The 15,099-nt window shown below is 34.3% G+C and overlaps 1 protein-coding gene across 4 annotated transcripts; it reads left to right on the forward strand.

The window, feature by feature from the left end:
- Nucleotides 1-2,548: 2,548 nt before the first annotated feature.
- LOC135077808 (uncharacterized) lies at nucleotides 2,549-13,328 on the forward strand. Of its 4 annotated transcripts, none has more exons than XM_063972351.1 (9): nucleotides 2,549-2,753; nucleotides 6,352-6,561; nucleotides 7,006-7,216; nucleotides 11,346-11,705; nucleotides 11,931-12,116; nucleotides 12,268-12,389; nucleotides 12,478-12,639; nucleotides 12,723-12,893; nucleotides 12,988-13,328. In XM_063972351.1, the coding sequence occupies exons 2-9, from the start codon at nucleotides 6,358-6,360 to the stop codon at nucleotides 13,276-13,278; spliced, it is 1,707 nt and encodes a 568-aa protein (XP_063828421.1). In that variant the 5' UTR covers nucleotides 2,549-2,753; nucleotides 6,352-6,357; the 3' UTR covers nucleotides 13,279-13,328. The 4 variants fall into 4 exon arrangements, with proteins under 4 accessions (XP_063828421.1, XP_063828420.1, XP_063828422.1 ...); XM_063972350.1 differs by lacking the exon at nucleotides 2,549-2,753 and adding an exon at nucleotides 3,411-3,496; XM_063972352.1 differs by lacking the exon at nucleotides 2,549-2,753 and adding an exon at nucleotides 3,416-3,479.
- The last annotated feature ends 1,771 nt before the right edge of the window (nucleotides 13,329-15,099 follow it).

The following is a 15,099-nucleotide window of genomic DNA, read 5'->3' on the forward strand; positions in this document are numbered from 1 at the left end:
ACTACTTTGGACGGGGAAGTTTCCAACTTACTCTAATATATCCGAGTAGTTTGAAACTTGTTTAAGTTAATTGGTGTGGATAGTTTTTCCTGAAGCCTTAATATTATGGAAATTCGGGTAAATAATGGTTGTTTTCTTTACCAACTTCAAAATAAGGTCATGGTTATAACATTCATATTAATACAAACATCCTCATGTTGCTAGCATACGTAAAACGTTCTCCTTAGAGATATTAATTAGTGGCATTAAGTTGGCATTAAAGTACGGTTGACGGCATTAAATACTGTAGGACCTAATTTAGTAGCAAGGAGTGTGATTTTGCAACGAAATTGGTTTGGTGTGTTGTTATACAAGGTTAATTTTCCAAATTTTAGCCGGACTGAAAACTGAGTCCCTTTGAATCTAAAACGTTTTATTAACGATATCAATAATAGCCAATGAGCTGCTGTCATAGTGACATTGACGTCCTGTCAATGTCACTATGACAGCAGCTCATTTGCTCTGTGTTAGTGACATTGACGTCCTGTCAATGTCACACTAGAAACGTCAGATAGAGGGACGCGCGGGATCGACTCTCCGCGCTCTTGTGCTAAGGGATAAATTGTATTTAAAAATGAGGAAATATAATGTGAAAATTAAGTACTGGATACTTTACTTTTTGTTTTATTTATGAGAATAGATCTACCGGCTTCTAACAGTAGGTATCACTTCTAAATTTTCGCTTTAAAATGTACCATTTTGAGGATGTAAAATACATCCTTAAATCGCAGAGCAATTGCTTAATGTAGTGTACTGAAGACGCCATAATCGAAGGCGGCGGAGTATGAGCTAAATAGATACTTATATCACATTTATCGGAGTTAAATGTACGCCTAATGATATATGAGAGCAGTTTGAGGTACTCCGTAACTTTACGAAGTTGCGTCAAGCGCCACCTGTGTTTGGCTTTTGTCTAGTTTACATACATTGTCTGCTGCTGAGCAACAATGTTCTATGTGAAGTATGTCTACGAAAAAATTACCAGGGTCTTCATTTTAAAATCCTCTGTTCAAGTCACCCGTGTTCACAAACATCACTATGAGGTCTCACAGTGCGCGTGCACGCACAGGATGACAAACGAACTAATCACAGAGCTCTATTCTGTGCGTTCGATTTGCTGCTTCACTTAAGCAAGCATCGTTTGTGAATACTAGCTAGCGACTGCGTAAAAAATACATCAAATGTATGTCAGATTGTTATAGCGCTCCTAGTGGCTACTTTTAAGAACTAAAATCTTCATCTCGTGGCAGATACACTGATGCTGCCTTGCCAGCCATGATTTAGGGGATATTTAACTATGATTTGAGCTTTTTGGGGTCATCGGTTCATCGAGCAGATGAGCGTTCCAAGATACGTCGTTTTTGCTGAGACGTGGTCTCCATTTGAGAACCCTGTCGGGATAACCTTTCATGAGTTCTATGACAAACTATCATGATTCAAATTAAAACATAGACCCTGTCACAGGTCAGAGTCTATATTTTAGTTTGAATTGTACTGACAATTGACTATTTTGAAATTCAACAATTTAAATATTATTTATTATTCTTGTAGGTAAAGTATCGTTCCGATATGCCTAAGGAACGTTTGAGATATCTTTACGAGTAGGTATGTAGGATAGATTCAATTTGCTCTGTGTTAGATAAAAACAGGGAAGTCATATATACCGTCTGTCCTTGGAGTTAGTTATCAAATAGTAGATATCTTGTAAAAGCAAACATAAAAATTTTCGATAGTCTGTTGTTTACACAGATAGAGTAAAAACTGCTAAGTTTAGGATAAGGTTATGTGTGATAATAAAACAAATAATATAGTCTCTCTCTACCTCTATTCACCTTAGGGATATTCTCCTACTATCATGATTTACCATAATATTATTTCCTCTTCGGTAAAATAAAAAACATCATCTCTGATTATTATGGGTTTTTTAATGCTAAATATAGATAAATAAGGTTATGGTTAGAAGATAAGGTCAGCTACCTGCATAAAGTGAACATGAATACACTCTTTAACTGCTTTTCAATGCCACCCAACCATTGTTAATGATAAATCGTAGTCTTATTTCTGCATCGCTCGATAATATACAATATTTCGAGGATGTTTGTTTTTGTAATTTGTTATGTTTGTCAAAATTATTAAGAGCCATTATTTAAAACAATATTCAAAGTAAAATACATTATTGTTGATTAAACCATATTTAAGGACGGAATATTTATGCCACAAAACATAATTATGATAGAGAGCGATCATCGCCGATGATACAAGGTTGAACTCCGAATCAAAAGTAAGTCAAAATTGATTCACCTTTACAAATTAATCCATCATAGAGCAAGAAATATTTTTTTATTGATTTTAATGGTTCGAACTTCGAAGTCGTAAGTCAACACTTACTAAACGTTTCTACAGCTTTCTGTCAGGCTGATTATCGAGCGGTACCAGAATCGAAACGCTTATAATGTAATCTGTGAACTGGTCCTACCAGTTGTTAAACTCTGTCAGTGTATGTTAGGCCGTAGCTTTATAAACATAGAGCATAGGCAGAGGGGAATTTTGTTGACAAAAGTGCATTTTAGAGTTTGTTTCTGAGACTTCTATGGTGTTTTCTCTATGTGTTAATTATAGTGAATAAAAAAATTACTAAGTATATGCTCTGAGAGGAGAAGAATAGTGGTTTTTCTAGTTTATATGCTCTTAGTGGTGTATTAACAATAATTTTGGTGAGTGATCCTACTAATATTATAAATGCGAAAGTTTGGATGTCATGATGTCTGGATGTTTGGATGTCTGGATGTTTGTTACTCTTTCACGCAAAAACTACTGAACGGATTTTGTTGAAACTTTACAGTATTACTGTTTATAACCCAGATTAACATAAAGGCTATAATTTATGACGATCTGTGACATACTAAATTTTACGCGGGTGAAACCGCGGGCAAAAGCTAGTCATAAATATTTGTTTAAAGGTACAATATGTATTAATATAATATTTATATTAGTAGGTGTAGACGATTCTACATATTATTTATCTATGTATACTGCTTTGATCACCTAATAATCGTGAAGATAGTATTTATTAAAGTTAGATAAGAAAATGATTACAAACAAAAATTGTTCAATAAAATGTGAGATAAGGATTAAACTTTAATATTACGCAATTTTAATGTTATGGCATGATAAGATAGCCCTTATCAGTAAGAGATACTGCCGAAATGTCTTATCTACAAAAATATTGTTAAGTGTACTTTGCCCAGTCCTAATGTGAGTGTAGCTACGTAGTGTGTTCGAAACAGTTACAAAAACAGTGTTTTTTTACTACTTAGGCGGCAAAAAAAATTTTTTATTAACATCTTCATTTTATTCATCTTCTTCCTCGGCCCCTCATTGATGAGGATCGCGACCACATTATAGTGTTCCTCCACAGACTGCGGTCATAAGCTGTGTGTGTAAGAATTAACATCTAGTTAGTATTATTTGGTTGATTCAAGCTCGTATTCACAAACAATACTTGCTTAAGTGAAGCAGCAAATCTAACGCACAGCGTTGAATAGCGCTCTGTGATTGGTTCATGTGTCATCCTGTGCGTCCACGCGCACTGTGAGACCTCATAGTAATGTTTGTGAATACGGACGTTAATAAAGGACAATGACCAAAAGTGGTCCAAATGTCCACCACTAATGAGACCTATATTGGCTTATAGTCCATTAAATAGAGATTAACTTTCAGTATGGGACGAAAAAAAAATAAGCTGTCAGTAAAAAGTTATGACCGTATGAAAAATTGTAGTAGTTTACGCGCTAATCTCAGGAACTACTGGTCCGATTTGAAAAAATATTTTTGTTATGGATAGCCCATTTATCAAGGATGGTTTTAGGTTATATTACATCACCCTACAACCAATAGGGGCGGAGCAGCGACCACCCTACCATAATTCCAATATTGTTGTCTTTCTTCTGAGCTTATTTTTTTTTTCTTTTAGCGAGAATCTAACACGGCACACTAAGCGACATAACATAACATGCATAGATTTATCCAAAATGTGCGATGGATAGAATGATATCAAGAACATTTTTCAGATGAAAAGGTAAAAAACATGACTTTTCATTCAGTCATAACTTTCTACCGACAGCATATTTTTGATTGCGGTTTGGTTATAATGAATCAGTATTTAGTAGACTATTTTACTACATAGGTCTTGTTAGTGGTGGACATTTGGACCACACTCCATACATTTTTGGTCATTGTCCTTTCCTTGAACAATTTTAAGTAATAAGGGTTACTGCGTAGAAACGAAATTTTTAAAAATAGTTGCTGTGCTTGCCAAAGTTCGCGGGTTCAATTAATACTTTAAGCAATATTTTTCAAGTTTTATAAATTGAGAATTATGATGGATCTCTTCAAAAGTAAAAAAAATATTTTTAGCTATTTATAAAAAAGTTATATTATTTGCTTGTTAATCTTTCATTATCATTTAGCCACAAGAAAGAAGGAAAACATTCGTAGATAACAGATAACTCATTAGTGTCTATATCATACCAGTAACCACTAGATAACCATAAGTTAACGGCTGTTAACAATGGACAACGAATGTCAACATATCATTTCGTAGTTGTCTCATTCGAGTAGTCCACGAATGTCAACAAATTATTTCGTACTTATCTCAATTCAATTCGAGTATTAATCATCTTACATAATACTCGTAATAATGGCTACAAAAACTGATTCGTGATTGTTGACCCTGACCAACTACCAATTGCCTCAAAAATATACAGGGTGACTGGAACTGAACCCGCCATAGCTAATACGCGTATAGAGGAGGTCATTTGCTAATTATTGAACCTTACTTTCTATGTCTAAAGTTTCATAGTTTAGGAGATATGTAAATTTTTATACTTTTTCCGAAATTTGACCTAAAAACGGCTTAATTTTTTTTTCTCGCATGATTTTAACCGATTTTTTTATTTGATAATAATATCGAATAAACCTTTAGTCAAATAAAATAAATTTCAGATCCAGATAATGATTGAATAACTAATTCCGAGCCGCCAAAGTTTAACAAAAGTACAAACCATGATAAAAAATTCAAGTTCGAATTCGATTTAAAAAAAACCAATGGTGATAATGGATTGCCAATGATTTTAAAAATATTTTTACCTTCTCTTCTTTCCAATGATATATCACACGTAGTAATTAGATATTGAAATTTATTAAAAATTCAAAGTTTATGAAAGAAAATGGAGTAATAATACAAAAATTATTCAGACAAAGTTTCTTCAAACATCTCATATTTTCTGCTATACTCCTTTTCATAACTATTTTTGTGTGTTTTTTGAAAAATTAATTTAAAATAATAATCACATTATGAAGAAAAGAGTTTACAAAAATTCAAAATCGACTTTGTACGGATAATTTTTGTATTATTACTCCATTTTCTTCCATAAACTTTGAATTTTTGACAAATTTCAATATCTAATTACAACGTGTGATATATCATTGGAAAGAAGAGAAGCTAGACATATTTTTAAGATTATTGGCAATCCATTATCACCATTTTTTTATTTTTTTTTATTTAAAGTAGAACTTTTTATCGTGGTTTGTACTTTTATTAGACTTTGGCGGCTCGTAACTAGTTATTCAATCATTATCTGGATCCGAAATTTATTTTATTTGAATAAAGACATATTCGATATTAATATCTAATAAAAAAAAACTGTTGAAATCACGCAAGAAAAAATTTTAAGCAGTTTTTAGGTCAAATTTCGGAAAAATCTGAAAAAGTTTAAAAATTGACATATCTCCAAAACTATAAAACTTTAGACATAGAAAGTAAGGTTCAATAATTAGCAAATGACCTCCTCTATACGCGTATTAGCTATGGCGGGTTCAGTTCCAGTCACCCTGTATAAATTATGAACTAATCTTTCGTATGTTCCAACAGATTATTATCTGTGTACCAGTAAGTAGATGTCAGTAGATAGAACAAGCAAAATAAAAATAAAACACATAACTACTGTCACTGTTCTTGAAAAGGAGTATAAATTTTAAAACACAATATTGTGGCGAATCACGTTCATTAAATAAGTTAGTTTTAAAAGTAAATAATTAAAAGCCTGTGTTATGTTGTGTGTTAAGTATTATGATAAAATATGATTTTTACCAGTCTATCTAATACGACAATTTGGTCTCTATTACCAATCTATTTAAGCCTTAATTAATTATTGAATTGTGTAAGCACAATAAAATCCTAGTTAAAATAAGCTCAAAACAAAATTCTGTTCCACTTTCCGCCGGGATATTTCACAAATGTTTTCGTTTCAGCTGAAAATGGCGGCTCCAAAAGTGATAAGTAGAAACTTCAGAAACCTTCTAGCGTGTAAGAGTTATTCAGCGAACGTTACAGTGAAACACAGCGTTTGGACGCAAGAAAATATCGTCAGATCTCCGTTCAAAGATGTTGAAATACCGAGACGGAGTTTGCCAGAACATATTTGGGAGAATTTGGAGAGATGGCCCGATAAAACTGCGATGGTAAGTATGTACTTTTAGTGTTTTATGCACAAGCCGTGGCTTTAATAAAATCATTAACCATACATACGATTCGATTTCGATATTTCGTTGAATTCGTAGAAGTGTATTGCATTCTTTATAAATCCATCTTCTATTCAATTGACTTTGACTAAAATGCTATTCGTATTGGTTATGAATGCATGCGTAGGTACATCTAAATAATATAACTCAAAGATGACTGACTGACTAACTGAAATAGTGATCTATCAACGCACAGCCCAAACCACTGGACGGATCGGGCTGAAAGGCGTGGTAGGTAAATTTTATGACGTAGGCATCCGCTAAGAATGGATTTTACGAAACTCTACCCCTAAAGGGGTAAAACGGGATCCACGCATACAAAGTCACGGGTGGCCGCTAGTAATACATAAAGTACAATAGATTCCAAAACTTTATTTATTCTAGGTATGTGGCATAACAAACCGGTCAATAACCTACCACCAACTCTACAAATATTCGAGGAACTTCGCAGCGCACCTGCGGACCAACTTCCACTTGACCGATGGTGATGTGGTCTGCATCATGATGGCCAATGCCCCAGAGTACGCTCCAGCTGTCATTGGGGCTTTGGAAGCTGGTGCCGAAGTTACTACTATTAATCCTATTTATACTGCTCGTAAGTATTTAAATCCACTTAGGTATTTAGATGCTTTCTTGGTTTAGTGGTCCACCCACAAGGCGGACCGACGAAATCATAAAGATAGCAGGAAAGCGTTGGACGCAGGCCGCTACCAACCGGGCAGCATGGAAAGCATTGGGGGAGGCCTATGTTCAGCAGTGGACGTCCTATGGCTAAGATTATGATGATGATGATTGGTTTAGTATAGTTTTACACTTGGTCTTTCATGGGTTCGTTTCTAGTAGAGACTCTTTGTCAGTTTGGTTAAGTAGATACTGCTGCTTGATTCAATCTCATAAAAAGAAAAATGATTCAATATTTTTAGGGTTATGTTAAGCCAGTCCAATTTAGATACAAAGTTGAGTGTCAACCACCACCAATGCCACTTTTTAGAACTTGATGCGAATATAATGCTGAAAAGGACATTGTCAGAAACCGCCTAAAAAACCGCCAAAAAACATTAACCCATCATAATTATTTTCTATTTTTTTTAATACATTAAGCACCCTTTCGTTCTAATGGACACTTAAGCATTGAAAAATTAAATAAATAAGTCTTTTAACGTTTATTCTATAATACTATTACAACTTCCGGACGTTTTGGTGCGTGGCATGGTCTAAAACCTATCAAGTTCCATAATTTTTGCCGATAAAATCTGTACGAGGCATTACCGTACTTTATTGCTGGGAGTCCATGTATAGTGATGTTCCTGCGGCCATCATAGACAATAAAATATCGATTTTGAAAATAAAATAAATCGATTAAACTGCTTTGAAGACTAGATTTGCGTTAAAAGCTAAAAAGATATTGACACTATTACAAGAAGCTATCTAAAGTGTCCAACTGGTCGAAGGTCGTAAATAAAATAAAAATAATTAGGACCATAAACTGATATTCATGGTATCATAACTGTAAAGGTGTCAGAATCCGATGTTGAATCCAATGCCAGTTGAAGTGTGAGAAACATATATCAACCTAGTATAGTTGCCAGTCTCTCATAATCTATGCCAATGAGGGTTTTCGCGATTGAAAAATCCGCCAGATGGCAATACGTAGACGTGAGGTCCAAATGCTGCATGATTGGTTATTTTTGACATGACATTGACAGATATCCACCAATCATGCAGCATTTGGACCTCGCGTCTACGTATTGCCATCTCGCGGATTTTTCAATCGCGAAAACCCTCATTCATAGCACATTAATAATAGACCAATGAACTTTTATAGATTGTGAAAGAGAAGATAAAGATTTTATTATTTTATTAAAATCTTGCCACGAAGTAGTTTTTCAGTAGAAACCAGGATTGGATAATCGCTACAGGCAAGTATCAGAACATTTTATAAATATTTTTAATCGATTATATCCTTGTGAATCGTTTTAATAAATTGTCATTTTACTTTTTCAATTAAAACTTTTTCAATCCCTAGTCTTGTCAAACTGTCATAATGTCAACAAATTATAAATGTCACGTCAGTTGACTCAATTTCAGTCTTCTGTGCGTTTATTGTATTTTTATTTCAATGAAATAGTGCTAAAGGGTTAGTACTAAAAGTGAAAGCCTTTTTTCAGAAAGAAAACCAATGTGGTGCCCTTATTATTCATACTGTTTGAAAGTTACAAGTCAGTGATACAGAGTTGCCGACATTATAACTCCGTAGTGATACCATACCAAGGAAGAAGTTTTCCTAAACACACACACTTGTGTTATTTTTATATGTGATCAAATATAAAGGATTAATTCTACTGCTCAAATGGAATAACTTATCCTAAGAGACCGAATATAAAAAAAAAAACCTCTCCATACAAATTATCACCATCACGAGGATGTGAATTTTTTTGAGAATTTGATATTGGTCCTGTAAGAAAAGTAGTTGTATTTCAGTAGTAGAATCAACCCTTCTTGTTTCATCAGCAAGAGTAACTATAAAAACGCCCTGTAGGTAGGTATTATTGAGCTGAAGAGTTTGTTTAGTGTCAAAGACTGTCACACAGTGTAACTTAAATTGGCATATTATGATAATGAACATAAAAACTTAAATAAATATTTATGTTAATATTTTTTGTATTTATTTATTTTCCCAAAGCTTCACAGTGACAGCTGAAACAGCAATACTGTTGTAAAACTAAACTTGGAACAAACTGTTACAAATATTTTACAAATTAAAATAAAACCGCATGTTTCTTTACTTTCTCGTATAGGTAATAAATGTAATTAATGGCTAGATTATTAATGTTACTTTGTTACCCTCAATAGTGAGGAGATCTTATAAAATGGTAACCCTGATTTTCATTGTCATTCAAGTGCTCTTTCTTCGCATAGGCTTCTGTGATTTGTCCAAGGGCCACACACACACATTGCGATAACATTATGCGACATTGATTTGACAGCAGCGGAGTGAAGTCTTGCGACTATGCAAAATTATACCCTGTAATCGTAGCGCATATAGACATAGACGGGGCGGGGCACATAGCTCGTAGAGCTGATGGCCGCTGGGGCAGGAAAGTTCTTGAGTGGCGACCACGAGCCGAAAGACGTAGCGTGGGCAGGCCTCCCACTAGGTGGACCGACGATCTGGTGAAGGTCGCGGGAGGTGCCTGTATGCGAGCGGTGCAGGATCGGTCTTCGTGGAAAACCTTGGGGGAGGGCTTTGTCCAGCAGTGGACGTCTTTTCGGCTGAAACGAACGAACGAACGATACGTATTACCACTATTTACCAGACATTACTATTTATTGCATACTCGCCGGATTACACGTAGGAGCACGCGCGTTACAGCTTCGGCCTTGCATTATTATAAGATCTTGTTCCGCCCTTTTACGAACTTCCTCCGTGAGGATATCCCCGCCGAATTCTATGATGAACCTATCAAAAGTCATATTCTGCAATGTCAACCCACCACAAGGTGGACCGACGACCTGATAAAGGTAGCGGGAAGGCGCTGGATGCAGGTCGCTACCAACCGTTCGATGTGGAAGTCATTGGGGGAGGCCTATGTTCAGTAGTGGACGTCCTGTGGCTGAAATGATGATGATGATGATGAAATGAATGAAAATGACAAATCTTCGAACGTGTATAATACCGTGCCAAAGTAATCATATAATTTTGGCACCTTAATAACTATTGCCGTTTTTGTTGTAAAGATTATGCAGCGCTACTTGCGGATATTATTGGAAAGAAAACTATGTGGGCTCTAGATCTGAAGCCGCTTTAGCGAACACGAAGTGCTCATACAATGCGGCGTATTTTCTTCCAGTCTTTAGTCAGGACTTTAGTCGAATTAAAACCCCGGTTGAACGTGATATAGTCGCACTAGAATACGATGCTTTTTTGCAAGACTTCGTTCCAGTGTCGACCGAATGTTATCACGATGTATGTGGCCCAGGGGTTACCGTAGCCGCTAAGGTTTGAAACTTCTTGCTTAAAATATTGTAGTCTTTGGCATAGACTACGACGGTAGTCATGGAGATAGGAGTTTGTTATCTCGTGTCAGATGTAAATGGTGAAAAGAAAACTCATGATTCGTGTTATTTTTATGCAATATGTAGGTATTTTATAAGTGGAACCCCGAGTGATCTCCAAAACCCATTCTATTATTATATACGATTCGGCTTCGATATCTATAATACAATAGGAGTTTATTTCATGTGTCAGATGACAAGGGTGGAAACAACCTACGATTCATGTTGTTTATTTACGTGCAATATGTGGGCATATTATAAAAGTGGAATGCCGAGTTGTATTTCTAAAACTTGTTCTATTATTTTATACTATTTGGCTGCGACTCGGCGTGACGACAATACAAAACATTTTTCGCGAATCGGTGTTCATACATTCACTTAATACATTAGACGCCATGTTGTCATAAACGACATATTATAAAATCGCTGTGATTTAATATTCTTAATCATTAATTTTATGGCAAGTGTCCATCAGGAATCATTGTTCTTACACACAGAATCGTATTATTTCGCTTTCGGGTAGTAGGTAATATGTCAAAATTGTTGGTTCTTAGGCAAACAATGTATGGAGAACGAACATTGTCCTTTTACTTTTACTACACATACATACTTATACCTAGTATAAACTATTACTTATCTGTGCTTATACAATTCATAACTTTTTACAGATGAAGTCCACAGACAGCTGCTCCTATCGAATCCTAAAATCCTGATCGGTGTACCAGAATCAGTTCCAATATTGAAAGAAGCCTTGAAACTAGCCAAAAAAACAATTCCAATAATTACATGCAACGCCAAAAACAACCTTCCATTTGACACAATATCTTTCGAAGAATTGATCAACGATGACAGTGTAAATAAAGAGGTTCTTAAGCAAGTGAGAAAAAATTTTGAAGATGTAATACTGTTGCCATATTCCAGTGGCACTACAGGTTTGCCTAAAGGCGTAGAACTTACCACTAAGAATATTGTTTCTAACTGTATTCAGCAAGATATGAAGGAAATTAGGCATTACGATGATACAACGAGTAAGTATAAAGAAGAAAAGTTTTATTTTAAACTTCGTTGCTCCCGTCAAGCTTTTGGCTAAATAGAAACTATATTAAGCGGTGCTTATAGGCTCACGTTGATATTATTTATTTTAGCATAATATTTTGTGCTTAAATTTTTTTAACTGATTTTTTCATTCAATTAGAATAATTATGTTGAAATGTTATAAGCGTGGGTATTTCATACAGTTTTAATTATTTCAGGTTCACACCAAGAATCAGTCGTAGCAGTTCTACCATTCTACCATATTTACGGCTTAGTCATTATAATGCTGCACAAACTATCAGTGGGTGGGAAAGTTGTGACACTTCCAAAATTTGAACCTACAAGTTTTTTAAAAACGTTTGATGACCATAGAACGAGTTTATTGTACACTGCCCCTCCTTTAGGTAAGTAAATAATTTTATAACATCTCTTGAATTCTCTAATCCAACTAATCACCTTCGGCCTGATCATTATTTGCCATCAGCTGAGATACAGGCCAAGAGCTTCCTCGTTGTGGTTATTTTTTTTTTTCTAAATACATTCTGTTGGTTACAGTTTTATTCCTAGCATCTTTTCCGGGAGTCACTTCTAAACATCTGGAATCAGTAAATAGAATCGTATGTGGAGCTGCTCCGTTGCCAAAATCTGATATAGATAAAGTATTGGAAAAAGTAAAGGTACACAACCTTTTTTTCTATTCTCTATTAATACGAAGACACCTGACTTGTTATAACAAGTATTATAAACGATAACTTTTGTTTTCAGCACGACTTGAAGTTCCTCCAAGTTTATGGCTTGACAGAAACCTCTCCATTAGTTACCACATTCACACAAGACTATCAAAAATATACAACAGCTGGATTTCCTATTTCCAATACCGAATTGAAAATAATTGGTGGAAAATCTGAAAATTTGGGACCAAACCAGGTACGAATTTTTGGAGTCGTTTATTTGGAGTTGCCATTAAAATTTTATTTGAATTACTGTAATAAATATCGTTATAATTTTAGGTCGGCGAATTACTCATAAGGGGACCACAAATAATGAAAGGATACAGAAATAATGTTGAAGCAACCAATAACTGCATTACTGAAGATGGCTGGTTCAAATCTGGTGATTTAGCTTCAATTGATGAAGACGGATCTCTTACCATAGCTGATAGACTGAAAGAACTCATTAAGGTAAGCAGCCCAAAATTAAACATAACTCTACCTTACGAATGATAAATTATTGATAAAGTGTGATAATAAGCAGTTTAATTTATTTGATTTTCAGGTAAAAGGTTACCAAGTCCCTCCAGCAGAACTAGAGAGTGTCATCAAAGAACATCCAGCTGTTCTTGATGCTGGAGTCGTAGGTATTCCAGATCCCAAGACAGGAGAGCGCCCTAAAGCATTTGTTGTTCTAAAAGAAGGACTGAAGGCAGTTCCTAAAGATATAGAAACGTTTGTGTCAGAAAGAGTTGCAGAATTCAAAAGACTGAAAGATGTTACTTTCGTAGACAGTTTGCCAAAAAATCCCTCGGGGAAATTGTTAAGGAGAATTTTAAAAGAAAAACACTGTTGATAACGAAATAAAAAACCGAAGACGTTATTATAATAAGTAAAAAAACTTTATAAAAACCGGCCAAGTGCGAGTCGGGCTCGCACACCGAGGGTTCCGCCGTACAAACGTAGCGGTTTACAATTTATGACGTATTAAATCAAATTACTTATTTGATTCCGTTGCGAGTAGTGGCGAATTTCAAAATATGCGGTATGATTATTTTTTATTTATTTATTTTTCCTATATTTGCATTATAGGTAGGTACCTACCTCAGCGTTTTGAATTTTTGCGTTGATTTAGAATTTCTCACAGTTTAGAGGCAATTAGATTTAAGAAGTGTTTGATATGAATTTCAACTTTAATATCTCTACGCGTTCATGTGAAAAAGGGTAGGTAGTAAGTTTATAATTATTAAAAAAATATTTTGTCATGTAATATAATAATATATAATATAAGCAAAAATAATATTTTAAATTTTATATAACTTCAAATTTATCATTTTCGCAATTTTTCCTTTATCTGTACTATATAACGTTGCTTCGTGCCGAATTTCAAGATTCTGAGTTCACAGGAAGTACCTTGTAGGTTTTGATTCCCTAGCGTGTGACGGAAATTCGTCTAAGGTGTCGGTATAAACTGCTGTATCTTTTGATCGCGTTAACTTAGAAGTTTGATTTTTTTACTTCTTAAAGGGACAATAGATCTAGGTATTTGGTGTAAATTTCAATTTGATACCTTTATTCGTTCGTGAGAAATAAGGTAGTAAGTTTCATTTTATTAAAATATTTTTATTATATTATATAACTAAAAAAATGAAATTTTCGCAATTTTCCCTATATTTGCATTATATGACAATGCTTTATGCCAAATTTCAAGATTCTGAGTTTACGGGAAGTATCCTGTAGGTTTTGATTCCTTTGCGAGTGTCGAAAATTTGTTGAAAATATCGACATAATCGGCTGTATCTTTTGATTGGCTTGGCTTAGAAGTTTGATATTTTCACAGCTTAAAGGGACAATAGACCTGAGTATTTCATGTGAATTTCAGCTTGATACGTTCACGCGTTCTTGAGATAAAGGGTCTTGACAGACGGACGGACGGACAACAAAGTGATCCTATAAGGGTTCCGTTTTTTCCTTATGAGGTACGGAACCCTAAAAAGGACTCTAGATAACTTCGTATCCCTTATTATAAGTTAGAATAATTTGATAATTTAACTTGTGATAAATCAAGTTTGGTAAATCATGATCAAAAAATATTATAATATTCTTTATGTCTATTATACATTTTTGTCTTCCAATGAATATTTTTTTTTATTTTCGTGTTCTCACGATTTCTTATTTTTTGTGTAAAGCTTATCTGTATGCAACCGCAGTTTCCGAGTGAATCGGCACGATGACGCGAAATGAGTTAAATACTCCGAAGTATAAAATAAAAGTAATATTAATGAATTCGACGAATTCATATGATATCCCTATTTATCTGTGATCCTGTGCAATATTTATCGTTGCATTTGTTTTTGAAAGGGTAAAATTAATACTGTAATGTAGATTTAAAAATGTATGGCAAAATTATTTTTTGTACGGAATTAGTTATGTATTTATTTAATACATAGATCATTCTTTTTATCTTTTCAAAACGAAAATATTAAAAATAAGCATTTTTAAAGCATGTCACATGCAAATAGAAAACCTTGGGTACATGTCTTTGTAAAGATGAAAACATTAGGCATATTTTTATTTTTGGTGTTAATCTGTAAAACGATTACATTATTACAAGGACAAAATTGGGTATTGTATATCTACCTCACAAAAACAATTACAAACATAATTTCGAGTGCGA

Source organism: Ostrinia nubilalis, chromosome 14, assembly GCF_963855985.1.
Source record: "Ostrinia nubilalis chromosome 14, ilOstNubi1.1, whole genome shotgun sequence".
Taxonomy (NCBI): Eukaryota; Metazoa; Arthropoda; class Insecta; order Lepidoptera; family Crambidae; genus Ostrinia; species Ostrinia nubilalis.

Coding starts and splice junctions, on each gene's coding strand:
- LOC135077808 (XM_063972351.1), top strand. CDS start 6,358: ATGGCGGCTCCAAAAGTGATAAGTAGAAACTTCAGAAACCTTCTAGCG. Junction 6,562..7,005: donor GGCCCGATAAAACTGCGATG/GTAAGTATGTAC, acceptor TATTTATTCTAG/GTATGTGGCATAACAAACCG. Junction 12,640..12,722: donor AAAATTTGGGACCAAACCAG/GTACGAATTTTT, acceptor TTATAATTTTAG/GTCGGCGAATTACTCATAAG.